At 50.7% G+C, this 17016-nt stretch overlaps 1 protein-coding gene across 1 annotated transcript in view; it reads right to left on the bottom strand.

Annotated features, from left to right (window-relative positions):
• The window catches only part of LOC144179414 (uncharacterized), a 204755-nt gene that overhangs the window by 111691 nt on the left and 76048 nt on the right, over positions 1–17016 (bottom strand). Inside the window, exons 4-6 of the mRNA XM_077707767.1 lie at positions 8526–8786; positions 7839–7970; positions 875–1114 (exon numbers count right to left, since the gene is read on the bottom strand). Of these exons, the coding sequence (XP_077563893.1) occupies positions 875–1114; positions 7839–7970; positions 8526–8786 (633 nt within the window). The remainder of the gene's footprint in view (positions 1–874; positions 1115–7838; positions 7971–8525; positions 8787–17016) is intronic.

The raw sequence follows: 17016 nt of genomic DNA, 5'->3' as shown, positions 1-17016 counted from the left end.
CCGTCATCCTATTCTCCCTTTCTATCTTTTTTTCTGTCCACCCTCTTTTCTGTCTATCCTCCTCCTAGACTCAGTCTTGATTCAGGTGCTCTCAACCCGATAGGCAGTTATCGGCTGAGTCGACTTTCGTGTCTCGTCCAAAAGGGCAACTCTCTCTTTTTTCTCGGCGACTTTACAGATTAGAAACGCACAAGTGGCACCCCACCCCTCGTACCCACAAAGCCTGGTACCGTGGCCCAGTGGCCCCCGGCCCCCCTTAGAGACGCCACTGGCTTTGTGATTTCGTTACTGTATTTTGAGTTGTTATAGCCGGGTATTATTAGCCAAACTGGGTGAGTGGGTAGTTTTTAGTTGTCATTTGGCTATATTGGGCGACATTAGGTGGCTGTTCAGAAGGTTATATTTTTCGTTTTGTTTGCGTTTGCTGACAATTATGTGCATGTAATAACGAATAAATATCCTAACTTCGCCAATTATGCTGTGTTTTCTTGTTTTGCCGACACAAGGCGTCACACAGTTGGTGCCTGCGCAGAGGTTTTGCATTCGCAAGCCCATTCTGTAAAAGGAGACGCATATCAGCGTGGGAACACGCCCATCACGCGCGGAGAAATAAGGAAGCGTGCACTGCGTTCTGCCTCGCGAAACAATGACGCGCCCGGCTTTCTGCTGCCGCTATGGTCAATGCCGAGGTTCCTGTCTGGCTAGAAAGAAACAGCACCGACGAAAATACATCTTCCCCATGTGCCAGCTCATTGCGACCTTGGCTGTCCGCGTATAGACAAAAGGACATCAGCTGACGGACGAGGCAAGACAGCGACCGCTGCGCGCTTCGACCGAAGAGCGACCCCGCTCAGTGCAGTTTCAGATCACTCACGGACGGCACCCTTGGAGATGGAGCCGCAAAGCTTCTGCCCGTCCACGTCCAGGTAGTCGTACACGCAGCCGTCGCTCTGCTCGAGGTCGAAGTGCAGGAAGGTCAGCTCGAGGCCGCACACGGCGTCCGTGGCCCGGCGGATGTAGTACCAGCACTTCTGGTTGCTCGCGTACGGCTCCGGGAAGCCAGGACTCCACAGCTGGAACTCCTCCTGCGAGTGGCGCTCCTCGCACGGACCAACTGCGGGAGACACACGCGCCCATGAGCGCACGTGAGCGAAAGCCGAACGAAATCGAGCTACGGCGTCGGCTGCTTTTTGTATAGAGCTACCATTCTTGTACGGCAGTATAGGGTGACATTTTAGCAATGCGTGTCCGCTGATGGCACTAGAGTACGAGACGAGCTGTTGCTCTTCTGCTGGTACTCGGACGTAGAGGGCCAAGCCACTTTGGTTGAACCAGTAGCGTTGTCGTTAGAAAGAGAGAAAATAAAGAGAGAGCTATTCTAGTTATCGAGAAACCACAGCACGCTGAGGTCACGTCCAGCTGACTGCCGGGCCAACCGGTCTCGTCTCTTCTAAGCGGTGTACCATTCACCTCCGTCCTGTAGTATCGCGACAAACCTTCATATTAATGTGGGTAGTTACCGCTTAATAAGTTGCCACCATTCAAATGTATTCCTTTATTGCGGTAACAGCCTTTGAGAAGATCCTGATATTGCTTTTTAACTCCCCACACATTAAAGAAACAAACAACTGGAGAACTACACGCGCACGGCCAAATTAACTATGGCTATGCAAGATAACTGAGGGATTCCCCGTAGAAAATTGCAGCTTGAAAATTCGAGACGAAGTTTCGCGGAAACACACTTATGTGTGTTTTCTGTCTGCATCGGATATTTCAAGGCGTCATGGTCTACAAGTAATGACTATAGTGCCGGCATCATCGCGTGACTGTACACACAGTGAGGGTACAAGGCACGGTGTTGTGCAAAACAAACAAGCCGCTGAAGCAAGCAAACATAGCGGTAAAGAAAGGTGAGTTTTACCATGAAGCGGGTTATTAGTGCAACTTCCTGAAGGGCATAATAAATACCGCTCTCTTCGGATGTTTTCTTTTTTATTGCGCGTTTCTGTGCGTGTACTTGCTGTTGCGTTTACATGTGCGCTTGTAGGTTGGCGAGAGGGTCCCCAAGCAGCAGAAGTAAAAAAGGAGGAAGAGCATGCTGGCAAGTAGGAAACATTAATAAAATAAATTCAACGACTTCGGGGACGCCTAAACAATTGTTATAAAATGTGAAGGCAAACGCGGTAATGTCAAATCGAGACAGAGAGAGAGTAAAACTTCTATTGAGCATTTATATGCGTGGGGATGGCTCCTGAGCCCAGAGGTCCAAGCGTAGTCTTTGCACGTTCCGCCCTCTCCGTCAGCGTGACCTGGTCGGCGAGGTGTACGCTGTACAGCGCTGTCTCCCTCTGCTCGAGGTGGGGTTGGGGAAAGGGGGTGGCAAGTCCGGGCTTTGGCTACATTTCCAGACTACGTGGTATAGGGAGCCTGAATTTCCACAGAACTTGCATTGGGGTGGATGCCGATTGGGAATTGCATACGGAGCCTGACTGGGTGAGCGAACGTGTTTGTTTGAAGTAGGCGAAGTGTCGAGCCTTGTTTGTTACTTAATTGCGAGTGTGGTGGTGGATAGACCCTCCGTTCTAGCCGGTAATGCTGGGTAATGTTACGGTAAGTCACAACAGGGGTGGGGTCAGATTTGCCTTCCAGGGCCTGGTGGGCGAGTGCGCAGGCCGTCGCGTGGGCGAATTCGTTGCCCGCGAAGGAGGAGTGTGCTGGCGCCTAGACGTTCGTGACTTGCCGTTTCTGGGGGTTTGTGCTCAGGAGGCGGTAGGCTGCGGGAGTCACCTATCCCAAAGTAAATCTCCTGAAGGCCTGCTGCAAGTCAGAAATTATCGTCGTTGCCTTTGTCTGGGTTATGGCAAGCGCTATGGTCACTTCTCCTTCTTGAGGGGTAGTTTTGGGGATGGTTGCGCTGGTGAGGCATTTGTCTCTCGATGTTACTACTTCCACCATTGCTCCCTTGTGGTTAGTGCTTGCTGCATCGGTGGAAACCGCTCCTTCGTCTTTACCGTAAATTTTCTCTAGAGCTTCGGCCCGGAGTTTTCCTTCGAGTGGGTACGTTGTCGTCACAACCACATGTGAATTGACGAATCGGCCACGAGAGAGTATCTTTGTTGCGCCTATATTCAGCCTTGATGATGTGCTTAACAACGTTCTAAGCAACTTAAAACTCATTGTATGCTTGGGGGTGTTTGACAAGTGGAAGGTGACAGGACCGGCATTCCTCCTGCAGTCAGCCAGGGTCATGAAGCCGCACAGGTGCGAGGATGCGTGCCCCAATAGCGTTTTTTAATTGTTTTTAATTGTTGTCACTATATTAGCGGTCCCGAAGCACCGGGCTGGATTTCCATGCCGTCCCAAAATTTCCAAAGTTTCGTATCAACTCAGTTATCAAAAGGTATGAATTGCGCTAAGCAACACGCCACACAGAGAGAGGTACACAAGGACAGGCACTGACTTTCAACTAACATTTATTCTACGCAGAAACGCACACGGGCATATCATATCAGACGGTCATGGTTGCAAGTCAGCGCCTCTCCACGCGGCCAAGGGAAAAATCACCCTAAAAGTAGGTACGAATATCCTCCCAGAGAACAGCCAGGTAAGAATGCACGACGGGGTTCTAGACAAGCGGGTTGTTCCCAACTCATAATAGCCAAAGACACGTAATCTTTAATCAATAATTTCCCACAAGCAAAACGTCCAACCAGGAGAAGAGCAAGAAAACGAAAAGAAACGATAAGACTGATGCAATCACTGATCATTACCAGAGTATTGTAAGGCCTACAATACTACAAATTTTCCCGCATTAAAGAAAGTGAAAGAAACACCATCATTAGGACAGCATATAAGGCAGTTCTCAACGCCACAACTTTGACCGTGAAGAGAACTAAAAAAGCGTGGACCACCAGGGTAACACGATGAACATGCATAGACGGGTCTAGAAGAAGGGGTCGGCCATTTACTGCATGGAGGGATGAAATAACAGTATTCGGAGCAAATAATACACTCGGGAAGCGCAAGACAACAGCGGGTGAAGGTCAAGGGGAGAGACCTTCACTCAGCAGTAGTTCTAAGTAGGATGTTGGTTATAATGACGATCAATAGGTCCTAAACTTGTGTCTTCCTAACTCATTTCCAGAAATCGAAGAAACCACTCTCCTAGCACCAAGACAGCGGATGTAAAAACAAAATCGGGAGGGGCCATCACAGCCCCTTCGAAAAGAAGCAGGAGCCACCAAACGGGCACCCCTAAGCAAAACAGAAAAGACAGGCACCGCCCTCCCCTCTTTGAAAGGAAACCACTGTACGCCATGATAGACATGGCACCAATCCAGCGACCCCGCATACAAACTCTCCTCAACCAAAAATATGGACACACTTTTACACAAGAGGGTACGGCATGGCAGGCTAATGTTCATTCGGGGAGAGTTTCAATATCAGGAGACCACAGTATACACCGACTCCGGGTTGTACGAAAGCACGAGGCCCCAGTTGCCTTAGTTGACTATATTTGGGACAGCATGACCCTCCAACATACAGGAACAAATAAGGGAAAATTGGAGCCATCCTCTTGACAATGCGAACAGCGGAAGTATCCAATAGAAGCATAACATCATTACAGACTCGCCAAGGCCATTAAACAGTTTTCTGGAGGCAGAATACCAAGTGCTTCGGTAAGATATTCCCATCCATAATGCAGAAGGTTATAACATCCGCTGGACAGCCGTATCCAATGGTCCGGAAGCGAACTATGCAAGAGGCACATGAAATCAGGTACCGTTCTCGTTGTGACCACGACTACCACACCGCTCTCTTCGAAAAAAGTTATGAACGAATCCTCAACCTATGCCTAGGAACACAATATTTCTCCTTGCTACAACGAGGTCTCAATGCCGAAAAATCACAAATTCTGTGAACGAAAAATCAACACAGTTATCTTAACATCCATGCGCGTTAAAGTGTTCGGTGGGAACTAACTTGGAACTCTGCTAAAATAGGGGAAACATACACAATCCTGCGTGCAACAGAGCCATGTCCAAGGGTATGGCCAGGGGAGAACAACTTAAACATGACATATTCCACTTCTTCGAAGCATGGGAGGCAGCCTTGATCAGCTCGTTCACTCAAGATCTGCGCGAGTTAATTGAGAGGGAAAGGGAAGCAGCTGCTGCGTGCGGTTCCGTAGGCTGAGGTTCCACCTTCGAGCTCCCTGCCATCTCTTTACCCCATTTTCGCAAACCACACGCATTTGTTCCTGAACAAAGATCTTCTCTCTCTCTCTCTCTCTCTCTCTCTCTCTCTCTGTGAGAAAAGCACAATTGGTCAGCCCGGCCTGGACATCACGGAATAAACATTTTGATACACTGACAGACTCCTCTTCGCTCGAACTGATGAACACTTGGCATTTGCAACCTTTCACGATCACATTTTAAGCCACAACAGCGCAGAGAGCCTTTGTCTCTCGTGGGACACGGCGATTAAAATCCCTTGTTGCTAGTCGTTGTCTTTTCGATAAGTTTTCGTGCTCTGAAGCATAGATTGGAAATGCAGCCGCTGCGTACGAGCACGCTCCGTAGGAGTCGAAGTATCGCTATCGCGCCTTACATCTTAGGATACAAGCGTAGATATCTTTGCACTTTTTTCTCCTCACGGCATTCTTTAGGCCTCACCGGTGTACAAGGGACCACAGATGGATGTTCCTATTCCTCTATCGCATAAGGTTCTGCGCCGCACGTGGCCTGATGGCCTTCCTTCGTGGCGCGCGCTTATCGCTGCGGCAGCGGTCTCCTCGCCTTCCTCTGCCATGTCCAGCGCACTTACCCTTTCCCTCCTCGCCTATTTCCCCTCGTTACCGGGCCGCTGCTCCGTGCTGGGCGCTGGGGAAGGGGGTGTGGTTTCACCTCTAGCGCTCAAGGGAAAAACTGGAAATTCCGCGAAGACGGCCCGAGGTAGCGTAGTGTAGGTTGTGATACAAAAAAAAAAAAAAAACCACGCAGTCGCTGTTGCGACTAATTGTCATTACGGATGACGGTGGTTTATTGACTGCCTGTAATTTAAAATGAGCGCCCAAAATATAAAACTGCAACTTGAGGGCCACAGCGATGAAACACTGCCATTGACACTGTAGTGGAACACAGTGTCAATGTCGTCGCAATGCCATTGACACTGAGAACAGTGATTCGAATGCCGTCGCAGTGCCATGCGAAGCCTTTTTTTCGGAGTCGAAGTACATTCGTTTGGGAGCCACAAGAAACACGAGCGGAGCACGAGCATTGCTTTCTTTGCAAACTTAAATAGCATGGCACTCACATCGTCCTTCCTGCAATGCTCGGACATTTTGCTAAATAGCATGGCACTCACATCGTCCTTCCTGCAATGCTCGGACATTTTGCTCAGAGGATGGGAAAGCCTGCAGTCCTCATTGGCGAAGCGTACCTCGGCAAATTCCGGCAGCCTTGCTGCGCTTCTTCGAAGCCGATTCAGCTAATCCCGCCCACAACACTCGTTGAAGGCATTCGCCAACCACAGGACATCCAACCTAAAGTGGGTACCCGTGGGATTCTCTCGCATTGAAACACCAGGGAGATTGATTGCTCCTATACGTCAATATTACTTCATTCGCAAAAGAAAGCTTGTGTAGATTGAATGAGCAATACAAGCGCCCAATACACACCAGTGAGTGCCTGTCAAGTGGGAACACACGTTTCAATGGAATGAACGAACAAACAGGACCAGGTGGAAGCAACTGCGCCAGAATGAGGCTCATAGCCTACTCGTGAACGGACCAGAGCGGGAGCAGGGCGTATTCATGAACAGGCGCCTATTGCGAACCCTGCAGACCTTGCAGCCGCATAACTAGCCCTGGTAAAGTTCCTCAGAAAGCTCTAATTCCCGTTTTATAGATACTCTAAAACATGTCTAGTCATGGTCTGCTACCAGAAACGTTTATTAATTACGCAAAACTTCCTTGAGGCGCTTACGCGCTTACGACGTTAGATGCAACTTTAAACGTAGCTTGACAAGGGCGTTTCTTTTTTTTTCTACTGAACGCCGACGTCCACTTCATTTGCTCATACTGACCAGTGATGGACGAGAGGCTTGAACAATTGAAATACTTATAACTGTTCTGAAACATATATATATATATATATATATATATATATATATATATATATATATATATATATATATATAGCGAATCAGAATAGGAAATGAGGGGCTGGTTGAAAATAAGACAGAAATAAGAATTGGCAGTCAAGAAGACCTCGGAGAGCAAAGGGGAGGATGTAGTAGCTCAAGATAAAGAATTTGGAAAATAAGAAAGTGGAGAAAAAATGCCCGCCAGGTGGGATCCGAACCTGTCGGCAGTCACGGCCCGGGGGTTAAAAAGAAGGTCCCCTTCACCCCGAGTAGTCCGAGTGGCGCTGGCTACCACCCCCAAGCGCAGGAAACAAAAACACCTGAACATAAATACCCCAGAAAGTGCAGGCTAAAGTGGCCCCGCCGGTAGCGTAGTGGTTATCGCACCAGACCTGTATTCTGGAGGTCGTGGGTTCGGATCCCACCTGGCGGGCATTTTTTCTCCACTTTCTTATTTTCCAAATTCTTTATCTTGAGCTACTACATCCTCCCCTTTGCTCTCCGAGGTCTTCTTGACTGCCAATTCTTATTTCTGTCTTATATATATATATATATATATATATATATATATATACCTTAAATGGAACCAATGAAAGACTAAGCAAACAAATTCCTTAAATCATTTTAGCAGTCCTGGCAGCAACTCTATGTGAATTTTTCTTGTGTCATTTTTTTTCGTCTGTCGCACTTACTGACGTTCTTGCGCGTGTCACAGAAGCCAGGTCTCCGTGCGACTTCAATCCAGAAGCCCTTGCCTGAGACAACCGGATTGGTTTGGAAATGGAAGGTCACCTCGTCTCGGTCCTTTGGAAAATCCACAATCTCTGGAAACGCAAGAGAGGAAAATGCAGTTCAGTAGCGTCAGCCAAGAGGACGGAATCGAGTTGGGCAATGTAGCTAATCGAAAGGTGCGCCGGTATGGTAAGCCGAGCGGCATCTACAGCTTATTCCTCGCAATACGCACTCTTCCATTCAATTTTTTTTTTCAAATGCGGACCCCGGCCGCCGACAAACGGAGAAAATAAACTGATGTTGTACGGAAAACGTTAGAGTCAGATGTGTTTAAGTCTTAGGCGTATTATCGTTTCCATTATTAATTTCCCAGATACTTTCAAGGATTGGAACAAGCTAAGCTCCAACATGGTATTATCGAGCAATTCTCGACTTGTGGCGAATGGAGCGGTATCACAATTCACATTTTCCGTCCGTCTTTTGACGCAAGCTGGCGAGGGTGAGAATTTTGCAGGGGAAATTGGCTGTTTGACGCCACATCAAGCGGCAGCAATCAACTTTTGTACACGAGCGTTCCGTATGGGGACACAACGATGAAGCAAGGAGGCAGTCGCGCGTGGTGTGAGAGTATATATATACATATGTACCCGTGTGGCCGCGGTACCGGCGGCGTCCGCAGAACCTCTTCTGGCCCACGGCCAGGAAGTCGTTGCGGCATCCGGGAGACTCCTCGAGGTCAAAATCGAGGAAGCGCAGCTGCAGGGAGCAGGCCGCGCCCACGCGCTTGACGCGGTACGTGCACTGGAGCAGAGCGGGGTAGTCGAGCGGGTAGCCGTAGCTGGTGAAGTTCCCCTCGCCGTCGAACAGGCAGTAGTCGCACACGCCCTGGTGCACCAGCCGGCTGTCCGCTGCGGGGCACCAAAAGCACCGAGGTTACGGGCCGCGCACGGGTGGCTGGGAAGAGCTTACGCTAGGGTCACTACTTTCCACGTGACGTCAAAGAAGGGAGGGAAAAATTACACTGACAATACACAGTGGCGAAACAGCGAAAGAATGAGTAGCAAACAAAACATTTACCCGCTAAATGACTCATGTAAATACGTGCGCCCTATGAGGCGAGTCTAATTTGTTTCATGCTGTGTTTTGGACTTGAAGTATCCATCTCCACGGCGGTGGCTGTTGGGGCTCCTGTTTAGCGACTTCTTCTTGCGCTCTTTGGCTTTGCCTAAGACTGGCGTAGAGATAGGCTTTACATAGAAAAGTAAATAAATACGTTAGCTGCTACCTTCATATAAAACGAACTGTTACAGCCGCACGTTACCTCAGAAAGAAAAAAAGACGCGCTACGATTACCGCTACCGGGAAAAAAAAGAAGCGCACGTTCCTCCCTTCTTTCCTAGCGAAGAGTAGCTGCGCATCGATGTCACTGAGTTGCTTTGTTAAACGATGGAACTAATACATACACGGAGGAAGCAAAATTGTAACTGACGAAGTTACCACTGAATGGCAGATGTGTATGTGAAATCGAAGAAAGTTTATTTGGAGGCGACAAGCGCTTGTGCCCGTCGCCTCCTGGTGTCCTCTGTCGTTTTTTTTTTGGTTTTTTTTTGCGCTGCACGAAGTGATTGATTTGGAGGCGTATCTTTTAGCGCTTAAATTATTTATGTAATTTGCGTGTGTGTGCGCGTGCGTGCGTGTCGTGTGTGTGTGTGCGTGCGTGCGTGCGTGCGCGTGTGTGTGCGTGAACGTATGTGTGTGTGTGTGCGTGTGAGTGTGTGTGTGCGTGTGAGTGTGTGTGTGCGTGTGTGTGTGTGAGTGTGCGGGTGTTTGCGCGTGTCCATGCGTGTGTGCGTGTGTGTGCGTGCGTGTGTGTGCGTGTGTGCGTGCGTGCGTGCCTCTGTACTAGCACGCACACTGCCCCCCCCCCCCCCCGCACACACCGACAGACTCTTCTCGTCAACGTTTTCAAAAATGAAAAGAAAACAACATTATGGTATACGTTCTAGCGCCGAGGACATATCGGGGTACCACCTGTGTGTGACGTCACCAGTAGAAGGCGGGTTATGTCGTGAGCTAGCGTACCGCACTCCCTGCGCTTGTGCGACCAGGTGCTTCGGGCTGGGGCCTCCGCACTTGCGCACCACATGATTTGAGGGCACATGACGGGATGAAGTATAGCACGGGAAGCACCTAATAGTATCTATGGGACAGGCCAGAGAGGACACCGTGGCCTCGGCGGCTACGTCACGACCCGCACCAGGCGATGAAAACGTCACGTAGGACGAAGGACCTGTTTTATATCAAGGCCTCTTTGACATGACAAATTGCTTAAGAATAGTGGCAACGACGCCCTGTAATATTAGATTTTCGACGTTGGATATTACTTTATGATGGTTTGCACCGATCGTTCACTAATCGCTCAAAGAAACATTCTGCGACATTCCGGCAAATATTTTGGGTTCACAAATGTGCGTGCCCAAAAGTTTTGTTGCCTTATTTCTATAGCATGCACGTGCAGCTACAACAAACGCTTGCAAAAAGGCTACAACGTCGCGAACCAACGCACTTTCCTAAGTGTTACAAAATACTACAGAAGGGGTGCGTCCAATATGTAAAGTAACACTGCGCTGCCACATTTGTTTACCCTTGATTATTCTATATACAGTAGTCTTTCTAAACCGGTGTTGCGACCGGGCGGGGGCACCCGATCCGAGCTCCGTGGCCTCCGACATACTAGTGGTAGCGTGCATGATGCGAGCGGCCAGCCGCTGTTGCAGCCGTGAAGAAGTCCAGAAGCCGTAGGCTAACGTAACTGTTTACTTCATAGCGAGAGGTGAGCCGAAGCCAAAGAACAATGCCCCGACGGGCGAGGTTACAATACAGGACTCGAGCAGAGCGACAACATCGATTCGCTGCTCTAACAGGAATGGTTTACAACGCTTGGGCAGCTCTATTTATACCCAAAAGCGATAACAGTCAAACGCAACAAGCTGGAACACGCCACGAACGTCACAGACACACACAACACTTTTTCCAGAGTTCGTAAGCCGTTCATAGCCTCGGGCACGTTCAGTGCAAGAGAGGGGAGAGAGGAGGACTCCGTTGCGATCGACGGGGCCTCTGTGTCCTTGAAGAGCGTGGAGACGAGCCTCGCAGGCAGCCGCCGAAGTTTTGAAATGCGCAGAGAGCAAAGCATCTGACGTGGCTTGTCGCAACTTGCCACCGACATGGTTGCGCCTGTTTTCGAAGGAGCACGCAGGGGCTTCGCCGCACAGCCGAGGAGTAATGCGGGACAGTACGGCGGCGCGGGCCGATTCGTAACAGCTTCTCCGCCGGGGGTCCGAGATCCCGATGGATAAGGGTCTTCAACCGTTGTCCGGAGGGATGCTTTCGAAGTGAAGTGCTCGGCAGACGCTCGACTCCAGGCCTTGGCTGTACGACACCGTGCTGGAGCTTCACCGGGCGGGTCACTGGACGAGTAGTGGCTCCCCAAGAACGTCTCTGGCTTGGTCAGGCAAGCAACAGAACAACACAGGAAGACACAACCGCATCGCCGTCAAGTGCGAAGACAAACCCACACTGAAGCTCCACCAGGCTTTTAGTTGCAAAAAGTACGCGAATAACTAACTACTCTAGTTATATTTTTGCCCAGCAGTACTTTAGACAAGTGACAAACTTGAAAGGTGACATTTCGCGTGATTGGAAATGTCCCACACACAAAACAAATGTAATCGTAAAGGGCGAAACCTGCGTCAGGAAAAACAATGAACTTGAGAAAGTCAGGCGTCTACAGGCCACTTCTCGCGCAGAGAGCTGCGATTTGAGCTCTAGTCAATGCCCTGAGCTTTCCCCTTTTTGTACCGTACTTTAGGTACACGCGTTCTCTGAACGCTGCTGCGACCGCGTGAAAGGACACCGGTCGTCTTGTTCGACAAAGGTCGAGCGCGCGGAGGAGCGAACGAGATTTTCCAACGTTCAAACGAGAGGCGCGCACTCCTTTTTGGAGGCGGCGTCCCCCTGGCGCGATGCGAGCTCACGGCTTTGCCCCTTCGCGTGCCTGCACTGAAACACGCGCCGCAAGTGCGCGCAGAGGTTTTCCCTCTATCCTTCTTGCTCGCCTTTTTACGAACGCGTTTGGCAAGCAAACGTCGGAACGCGTTTGCGTTCTCTCCTCTAGGCCGGTCGGTTCCCGACTTCGGCTCAGCCACAGACGACACCGGAACCTCAACTAGCTCAGCCGATGTTGGCCTATCATCGGGAGCATCAGCTGGGAGTGAAACGGGCACGACGAGCTCTTTAGACACCTTGTAGTTCCCAACAGTCACTACCTCGTCGTCCCTCGCGCTTTCAGCGACATCCTCGCACGCGAAGACCGAAGCGTGTTCCCGTTCTCCTTCCTCACTGCCAAAACTACACTACAACCAGGCTGCCCTGTCTCAAAAGACAGATTCAGCCGCCCGTGACCCCTGAATCTCTACGACCTCGGCTGGCCGTTGCTCGAGGTCAGCTACCTGAGCTGGTGGCAGGACAGAATCGGCTTGCCCAGTGGCGAGATCGTCATGACTCCCAACTGATCCCTGCAAACCGTTGGCTGCCTCTGCTGCAGGCTTTCCCACCACATCGCTCGTTTCTGTGCTACCGTCCGAAGGCACAACCTCCGTTTCAGCGGACTCGTGCGGCCTCTCGGTAACCTCATGGTTTACGCACTCCAGCGAAACCTCGCTATCTCCCGAAATGTTCATGTTCAGACCGGTAGCCGCTCTCAAGGCCTCCCGCGAATTTGAACCATCTGAACACTCCGCCGAGATGTCCAAAACAAACGCCGGCACATTTTCGCACTCAGTGGACACGCACTGCCCTCTGCATGCGCCGTCGTTATCTATCGAGCTAATGCGCCGTCGTTATCTCTCTCAGCAACCTTGCCGCGCTGCGGGGCAGCAACCGTCGCCTCCGACTCGCGCTCCCGAGCGTCGGCTACTGGCAGCGCTGACACGGTGCTTTTCTCGACAACGAGGTCTTTTTCGAGCAACAATTCTAACTCGGGCTTCACTTCTTCCTGCTCGAGTTGCATTTCATGCTCTAGGTTCTTGTTCTCCAGTTGGAGTCTCTCTCCTTCGAGCTCCCTGCTTTCCTGTTCAAGGCGCTCGAGCTCGAGGTCGTACCATCGCATCTTTTCCTCGTGCTGTCGTTCTCTTTCCTCGCGTTCCTGCTGTCGTTTCTGGCGCTCAGCCTCTGCCTCGGCGGCCTGACGTTGCGCGGTCTCCCTGCCATTGATCAGCTCAATGCATTCCGACAGCTCCTCATCGTCAGCCCCGACAGCGAGTATAGCCTGTATCAGCTCTGGCTTTCTCAGCGCGTCCGTAACATCCAAGCGCAACTCTTTTGCAAGCTCCAACAACTGCGGTTTTTTCAACGCCTTCAAATTCATGGCAGGTCTAGAGTACTACTTTCCCACTGCTCCAAAAATGTTTTGCGCGAATAACCCACGCGGCAAAAACACACGCCCTACCAGCTATCCTCAGAAGCCTGGTAAAACTCAGTGAAGACAAGTCCCGCACTCACCATTGACCGCCGTGAATTCTGCGAAGTCCGAAGCCGCCTTGACGTACGTTGTGTTGGGTCTCGCACCTCTGGCTTCAGGTGTTACGAAGTTGCCATCCCACCGCTGCCAACCAGTTGTTGCGACGGTGAAGGCAGCCGGGAAGAGGTACAGAGCTTATAGGCCAACGTAAACTGTTTACTTCATAGCGAGAGGTGAGCCGAAGCCAAAGAACAATGCCCCGACGGGCGAGGTTACAATACAGGACTCGAGCAGAACGACAACATCGATTCGCTGCTCTAACAGGAATGGTTTACAACGCTTGGGCAGCTCTATGTATACCCAAAAGCGATAACGGTCAAACGCAACAAGTGGGAACACGCCAAGAACGTCACAGACACACACAACACTCTTTCCAGAGTTCGTAAGCCGTTCATAGCCTCGGGCACGTTGAGTCCAAGAGAGGGGAGAGAGGAGGACTCCGTTGCGATCGACGGGGCCTCTGTGTCCTTGAAGAGCGTGGAGACGAGCTTCGCAGGCAGCCGCCGAAGTTTTGAAATGCGCAGAGAGCAAAGCGTCTGACGCGGCTTGTCGCAACTTGCCACCGACATGGTTGCGCCTGTTTTCGAAGGAGCACGCAGAGGCTTCGCCGCACAGCCGAGGAGTGATGCGGGACAGTACGGCGGCGCTGGCCGATTCGTAATACCGGGCTCAATGTACCTATTTGTCCAAGCAATGGAGAAAAGCCTAAAAATCAGGAAGGGGCGGGGGTAATGCAGGGAAAGTTGTAGATTCACCGATCGACTTGTGAAAGTCAAGCGAATGAATTAATTCATAAAATCGTTAACGTACAACATGTGGCAGGAACCCCGAAATGATGATATTATTGTTTACCATCCACGAAATAATGCAGTTAGAATATCTGATGGCGCCAGCTGGTGACGTCTTGCGGCGATTCGTTCAGCTGTGCTAGACGGCGTAAATATCGGCACAACACGCTTTTTTCAAGAAAAAGTGGAAAACCTACAGCATTCTTATGACCATAGCGATAGGTTGTTCTTTAGTGCGGAAAGTTGGGCAAGATGGTACTGGGGTAACGGGGCATGTTTCCTAGCGCAAAAAAGACGGAGCAGAAAACGCTAGATATCAACTGCAAGTAGAAAACATTAAACCATGAAAACGCCGGGCCTCCCAAAATCACGGTTCTGCGCACTTTACATCACTAGGGGCATTTCTTCTTGAGATTACTCAGTTCCTTCCTTGATAATGCCACCGACGGGGTGCTTGAATACATCTCTCCGCCTGGTTATTGATTTTGCATGCCCCGAATACTTCTCTGTCACTTTCCGCCCGAAAGCTGTGCAAGACTATTGTGTTATTAAACTTGGGAACACATTTGCAGCGGCGGCAATGATCCGTCAATTGTCCTGCTTCCGCAACTGATTGCACTGCTGCTCGGTGCTCATGCAGTCGGTCGCTTACGCCCCGTCCTGTTTGGCCGATGTAGCATTTGCCACAGGGCAATGGTATCTTGTATACCACGCCAACTGTACAGTTTATGAACCAATAAACGTGCGTTGATCGATCAAACGATCAATGAGGGCTCCAAGGTTAGCTGCTGGGAGAGCCGAGGCCCCGCGGGAAACAACACGAGCACGTAGGCGGCCGTGATCTGACACACTGCTCATAGCTCATGGTCACTTACCGGTGAAGGTGTTTTCCGCGCACTTCTTCATGGGCCTACATTCCAAGACACTGTGAATTAGCTGTTGGCTGGTATACTGCCTGTCATTCAAGAAGGTGTATCTTGGATATATCCTTATGGCGTTTTCGCTGGAATCTAAGGTTCAGCTAGCGGAAACCGAGGCTAGGCGTTCATCAACGGCTTTCGCAGTAGTGCGGCTCCCCGCGTATGAATTTTGGTGTCAGGCATCATTGCACAGCCCAGCCGGGGTATGAGGGGCAAGATATGACCGGCGGGGACTCATCGAGCTGGAAAATCGCGGCGTGGCGTAAGGCTCTGTCCTGTTGGTATGCTTGTGGAATTGAGTTGCGCGGGAGGCGCGAGAGTTTGCCTTTGTTGCTCTGCCTTACCATAGATGTCAACTGGCGATGGGAAGGCCCAGACTTGGAGGACAGCGCACTCTGAGTGCGCAGAGCGTGTGCCAGCAACTATAAAGAATTCGCGAGATGAAGCAGCAGGCGGAAGGCATTGTCGGTTTATACATATATGTTTCCGTGCAGAAGTTCACTGACGATGAAAACTTGGCAACCTATCACAACAACACCACCATCATCACTACCACCCGAGTTATGTTGATTGCAATGCCGAAGTACTGAACCTGGAAGGCAGCAATTTAGCGGTCGAGAGCACAGTGCACAATATATACACGTAAATGTGTTTTGTGATGCCTGGATGTCACCTTTTGCTATTTACGAAGAGGTGTCTCTTTGATGCTTCCGATTACACAGAAATAACGAACGGTCTAGGCCTGGTGCTCGCGCTAAACTCTTATGCTTAGTGGCGTATACTTCGGCAATGTTTCTGTATCGTTTGGAGTATTATTGATTCAGCGGCTTTAGCTGCTGATTAGGAAGTAGCAGGCCCAAGATCACTTTCTTCTTCTCTTCACCTCTTCTCCTTTTCAATAAACATTTAATCTCTCTCTCCGCTTTCTCGCAGCTACTCCGTGCCCCATAAACCAACTTCAGTGTCGTCACGCCACTGATCGTATAGTACAAGGATAAGACCGTAGAGCGAAAGACAGCCAGCAGGTAGGCCAAGAACGCCCCTCCCTGTAGGCGCACCGGAGGACCAAAGGAGGCGGAACTGAACTCGCACGACAGCAACCGCCTCAAGAGTCGGAGTACAAATTTGTACCCAGGACAATGAATATGCATTCCGTACCGAACCAGCGAATAACGCAGCCGAAGATATATGCAAGTACACGAGTGGCGACCGAAAAGAGGGCGCGAGCGACAAAAGATGCATGCCCATACGTCCCCGGAGGAGTCCGCGCAGTCATGGCGGAAGTGGGACCCCGATCTCTCCGGGGAAGACTTGGCAGGGGCCGCGCGCACCCACGCTGCGACGTGACCGCAAGGAAGACGCGCCTGACATCAGCCCGTACGCAAGTGCCCTTTGTTTCACTCTTCTTTGGGGCGGCCCGCCGGAAGTCCTTTTTCATGCAACTATCACTTGCCGATTCACGGGCACAAAGGGTGGTCGATTCGCCTCCGCGGACGGATTGCCAGAAGCGAAGACAACTCTCGCCCGGAAGTTCTCCTCCTTGCAACCACGTAAAAGGGAAGGTACGCAATTAGACGGCCCCGTGACAATGAGCGGGAGCGCTCGTCGCGAGGAGACGGCGTGCCTAATTCGGTGGCCCCTTGTTCGCTGCCTCTGCTATCCGGAGAAGGGTCGGTCACGAACGCTTCGATGGCCTGGACGCGAAAGCTTGCGGAAAGCAACCTAGCGAGCCAGTGGAGGAGTGAAAGTGGTTTCGTTGTAACAACCTGCACAAAGGGCGTTTGGCACCTTGTTGTGTTTACGAGAAAGCGGTGGAACCTGAAGCGGAAACCAAGGTTGCCTTGGTTGC

Source organism: Haemaphysalis longicornis, unplaced genomic scaffold (genome assembly GCF_048455015.1).
Source record: "Haemaphysalis longicornis isolate Haplotype H1 unplaced genomic scaffold, Haemaphysalis longicornis Haplotype H1 scaffold_1, whole genome shotgun sequence".
NCBI classification, from domain to species: Eukaryota; Metazoa; Arthropoda; class Arachnida; order Ixodida; family Ixodidae; genus Haemaphysalis; species Haemaphysalis longicornis.
The sequence above is the reverse complement of the archived record's forward strand: the minus strand, read 5'-3'. Positions and strand labels throughout refer to the sequence as shown.